Below are 5101 nucleotides of genomic sequence, written 5' to 3'. Positions count from 1 at the left end.
TGCATGATACTGTACATGGACATACTTTTTAGTGGACCCATATTACTGAATTAAAATTGTTTTTTTAATTAGTCATATTTGATATTTGATTTTCTGAGAAATTTAATTTTGGGCTTTCATTAGCTTTAACCCATAATCATTCAAATCAACTGAAACAAATGTTTTATATAACTCTGTGAGTAATGAAACCATCATCATTTTCCATTTTTAACTGAATTGTTTATATAAATAGATTTCTTGATTTATTATGTGGTAAACTGGAACAATAATTTGACATTGTTAGAAAGCCCTTTTCTCCTGATTCTGTTTGCTTTATTTCACTAAACCTTTGTTCACTTTCTGCTGAAATTAACAGTCACTTATCTCAGCAGGAACCTTATGTGATGAAATCGAGGCAGCATTTGGCTGTTGTCCAAAGGTTTTTATCTTTCCGAGGTCAGGCTTGTTTTTGCAGTCTGTGTCAGCTGGTTTGGTTAGGTCATCCACCCACACATTTATCTCAGTGCTATGGGATTGCTGTAACTTGCGGGTATGTTGGAGTCCTTTCTCATTTTATTGGAAAACTTGTGTTCATTTTGTGACTGAACAGCTGATAAATAGAAATCATGGCGGTTTAATGTATCTACCTTCATCATATCTCTTTAAATTTGTTGTTTTACACTCTTCCTTCACATTTGTTGCAGTAAACATGGACAAACATTTGGGTTGGACTGTTCTTCTGGTGCTGCTTCTCTGCCATATAGGCAACAGCGACTGGCTGACCGTTTTTCCTTACAAATGCCAGTGCTTCACTCCGCTTCAAGTGCTGTGTGCTGATGAGAGGATGTCAACTTTACCCAGGAACATGTCCAGACAGGTCAGGGAGGTTATTATAATGACATCCTCTGTGGAATACCTTTTCTTCCACTCGCTAATGGAGAGCCCACAGCTCACCAAGCTTGTTTTCTTAAACAACGCTTTGAGAAGTATCCATTTAAACACGTTTGAGCATCTGACTGAGCTGCAGGAGCTGGAGCTCAGCGGGAATCCCCTACTGGATCATTTCTTTCTGGGAACCTTTTCAAAGCAGGAGAAATTAACTAAGCTGCTGCTCAACTATAACAGTTTGAAAACGGTACCTCTTGGGATGTTTGACTGCCTGAAACAACTGGAAGTTCTGCAGATGAAGAGCAACATCTTATCAGATCTGCCTCCATTTCTTTTTCAGGACCTCAGCTCTCTACGCGTCCTGGATATCTCCCATAATAAACTTCAGGAAATCACAAGAGTTACCTTCTCTGGTCTGGCTAGTCTGGAAATTCTGAAGTTGAACAATAATCTAATTCATAACCTTATGTTTGATACGTTCCACAATATTTCACAGCTCACCGAGCTTAACTTAGAATGGAACAGGATAGAACACCTTGATGAGGGCATCTTCTCTGTTCTGACAAATCTAAGTGTGCTAAACCTCCGTGGGAATCTCCTGACGTCCTTCAGTGATAAAGTGTTTGGATCTGAGCCAACAAATCTGAGGGAGCTAAATCTGAAAGATAACAGACTGACTGAGTTGTCCTCTCTGAGGAGTCTGAGCTCAGTGACAGACCTCATATTATCAGCTAACCAGCTTTCCGGCCTCACAGAAAACCTGTTCAGAAATCTAACAGCCCTGGAGATACTGGACCTGTCTGACAATCAGCTCACCTCTCTGCCTGAAGGGATCTTTAAAGATATGTTGAGCATCAGGGTGATCAACCTCCACAATAACAGCCTGACAAAGGTGGATGCCAAACTGTTTGATGGCCAGGTTCTTATTGAGAGGCTCTACCTGTCAGACAACCAGCTGGAGATTCTCCCACCTGGACTTTTGGACCATTTTATCTTCCAGCACACAGTCAGGCTTCATGGAAACCCCTGGAGATGTGACTGCCAGCTGTGGTACCTTCATGACTGGCTGCTGCAGAACGGTCAGAATGTGGAAATGTTGGACATGATGGTCTGTGAGAGCCCGGACTTTTTGAGGAAACGAACTGTGGTTTCCATCCACAGGAATCAGTTGGTCTGTCTCCTGTCTGATGACATGGTGCCTGATCTGAACTCCTGCAGCCTGCAAGTATCTAACAGCACCATGATCATCATGTGCAAAGTGGAAAAATGCTCTCCAACAATGGTTAAAGTGCAGCTTCAAGAGGAAAACGGTGAAATTAAGGAGCACATTTTGAAAAATGTGTCTGAAAATTCTCAATGTAGCAATGAGACACTGCGAGAGAAAACTATTGATTAGTTTGTTCAGTGTGCGAATTCTTTCTTCATACCAGGGGTCAATGATGTTTCCTGACCGTTAGTCAGCACAGTAAACAAATCTCTTACTCACCATCTGATAACCAGTATGCTGAAATGCTGCTTGAGAAGCTGGAGGTAACGTTTTTTTTTTTAAAAGTGCAAAGTTCAGCTTGTTATTTTTATTTAGAATCTGTTAATAATTAAAAAGAACAAGTAATGTTAAAATGTGTTATAAATGATGAGAACACGTTTTCTTGTCACTGCAAACTGAACAAGATGGGATTGCTTTGTTCCCCACAGATTAATCAAACATAACAGACAGAAGCTCCACATAATTTTGCAAGCAGCATTCCCAAAAAAAAGTTGTTGATAAGATCAATATCTGCTTCATATAATTAGAGTTCATACTTTGTAAAAACAAAAACGAGACAACAAAAAGCATAATATTTTTCATTTGCAGAATCAAATCCTGCATTTAAAATGTGGTTTTAATTAGAATATCATGTAAAAGATTTAACAGTAAACTGTAAAGTAAATGTGCAGGCAACATGCAGCAGAATAGGTTGTCAATATGTAATGATACAGTGATTCATTATATTTTAACCACAATCAATCTATTTTACAGTGATTTTATGTCATATACCAACACAAAGTAGTGAATAATTGTGAAGTTAAAGGAAGATTTTATAAGGCTTTCAACATTTTTCAAAATTAAAAGTCAATAAACTCTGCTGTGCATATGCATTAAGCTGCCTTTAATATGATACACCTAAATAAAATCCAGTGCAACCAACTGCTCTTAGACATCACCCAATTAGTCAACAGAGTCCATCTGTGTGTAATTTAATCTCAGTATAAATCTAGCTATTCTGATTCTGGCCTCATAGGCTTGTTTGAGGAACATTAGTGAACAAACAACATCATAAAGACCAAGGAACACTGCAGACATTTCAAACTCAGTTGTGGGAAGATGAAAACACAGTTAGGTTATAAAACAATACAAGTTTACAACATCTCATTTTTCAATCCATTATTCAAAAGTGTATGGCAGAACTGCAAACCTAGCAAGATATGGATATCTACTGACAGGCCAGGTAAAAGGAGATTCATATTTGTTGGCAAAAGTAAAACCATCCAGCCAATGCAATGTTCCACAACATGTTAGAGACTGACCAGTCTTCCTGTGGTCACCGCTCTGGTCCTGAAGACTCGGAGGGATGACAAAAGACTGCAGGAGGAGGTTCCCCTTTGCACAGCAAGGCACACAGATGGCTACACCTTGAATACAGCACTTACTCGTGGTTAACAAGGGTCAAATGCCAGAGGGTCAATAGGCTCTTCATTTTGATGTGAATGGCCTCACATTTAACAGAATAAAAAGCTGTGGCAGTCAGATTTCCAAAGCTCTGATTGGATGCCCTGAACTGAAACTCACTTATCGAAAACTATGGTTTTCGAAGGGTGAGAATTTAAACAGAATTGAAACAGCGAATGGGGCTTTAAATAATTGTTTATGATAGTCGATATATGAGTATAAATAGGTAAACAAAGCCCCCCTTTTTCACAATCGCACTATAACTAATACTTTTGTAAAATTGGAACACAATCCTCCACCCATTGTCTGTACCTGGTGATCCATGCAAGATCATTGGTTGGCTGGTACCGGTCTCTATTAGTTCTTAAACAAAACAGGTGTTACATTCCTGACAGGTCACCAGTACATTACAGGTCAACACAGAGACAAACATACATGCACACACACACACACACATACTCATCGGCAATTTAGATAGACCATATACCTAGCATTCTTTTTTTTTTTATTTGTGGGACGGGGTCAGAGTATCTGGAGAGAACCAATGCATGCAGGAAGAAAATGCAAACTCCATGTAGAAATCCCTGCTTTTTTTCTGTTGTTTTGTTTTGTTTTTTGCTAAACCAAACCGAACTATATAAAAATGGCCGTCAGAGTTTCAACTGAAGAGACCCATGGTAAATCTGGGGGAACTAGACAGATTCACAGCTTAGGTGGGACAGTTTGACAACAGGACAACTATTAGTTGTGCACTTCACAGACCTAGCCTTTATGGAAGATTGGCAAGTATGGACGTTTTTAGACGAAAGCTAAAAGAAACTTCTTACAGTTTCTCAAAAGCCATGTTGGGGACACAGTAAACAGAAAGAGCTTCAGTCAAAAAATACCAAAATTGAATTATAAAACATGATGGTGGCAGCATTATGCTGTGGGGATGCGTTTCTTCAGCAAGAAAAGGGATGTTGGATGTTGAGTTGAAGGGATTATGATTGAAGTTTACATGCTGAAAACGAATCCTGTTAGGGCTGCAAAAGACGACACTGGTGCTGAGGTTTACCTTTTCAGATTTAATTTTTAGAATCTTTAGAAAACCTTGAATTATTTCCCTCCTTCTTTGCAAATATGCTCTGATTTTTATTAATCTGTTCTAATAAATCCCAAGTAATTGCACTAAAATTAATTGCAGTTTGTGTTTGTAAAGTGGCAAATGTGTAACAGTTCAAGTATTAATGTTTTTGCAACACACTGCATTGGAATAACTGGGAACAAAAGCAGAACTTGAGAGACTAATGGAGTCATCCTTAATCCACGATCACCTGTCAGGACTAACCAGTGTCTCCCAGTGCTCAGTTAATGTACAGAGGTAATGCATGGGTGCCTCCCTGTGAGGGAGGATGGCAAACTGCTGTGAACTTTTTTGGTCAAATCTCTTTATCCTGTGCATTGGGATTTTTTAGCACAGGACACCACGCTGAAAACATAGAGGGCTCAGGCTGAAAAGGAGAGAAACAGAGGGGAGGAGAC

The 5101-nt window shown here is 39.2% G+C and overlaps 1 protein-coding gene across 1 annotated transcript; it reads left to right on the top strand.

The window, feature by feature from the left end:
• Window positions 1-476: 476 nt before the first annotated feature.
• zgc:153913 (carboxypeptidase N subunit 2) lies at window positions 477-3071 on the top strand. The gene is made up of 2 exons (XM_047367217.1): window positions 477-529; window positions 684-3071. Exon 2 carries the CDS (start codon window positions 689-691, stop codon window positions 2261-2263), a length of 1575 nt encoding a protein of 524 aa, XP_047223173.1. The 5' UTR covers window positions 477-529; window positions 684-688; the 3' UTR covers window positions 2264-3071.
• The last annotated feature ends 2030 nt before the right edge of the window (window positions 3072-5101 follow it).

This window comes from Girardinichthys multiradiatus, chromosome 6 (assembly GCF_021462225.1).
Source record: "Girardinichthys multiradiatus isolate DD_20200921_A chromosome 6, DD_fGirMul_XY1, whole genome shotgun sequence".
In the NCBI taxonomy this organism is placed as follows: domain Eukaryota; kingdom Metazoa; phylum Chordata; class Actinopteri; order Cyprinodontiformes; family Goodeidae; genus Girardinichthys; species Girardinichthys multiradiatus.
This window is presented reverse-complemented; position numbering and strand designations above follow the sequence as displayed.

Excerpts from the sequence above, each read along its gene's own strand:
- zgc:153913 (XM_047367217.1), top strand. The coding sequence starts at position 689 with ATGGACAAACATTTGGGTTGGACTGTTCTTCTGGTGCTGCTTCTCTGC.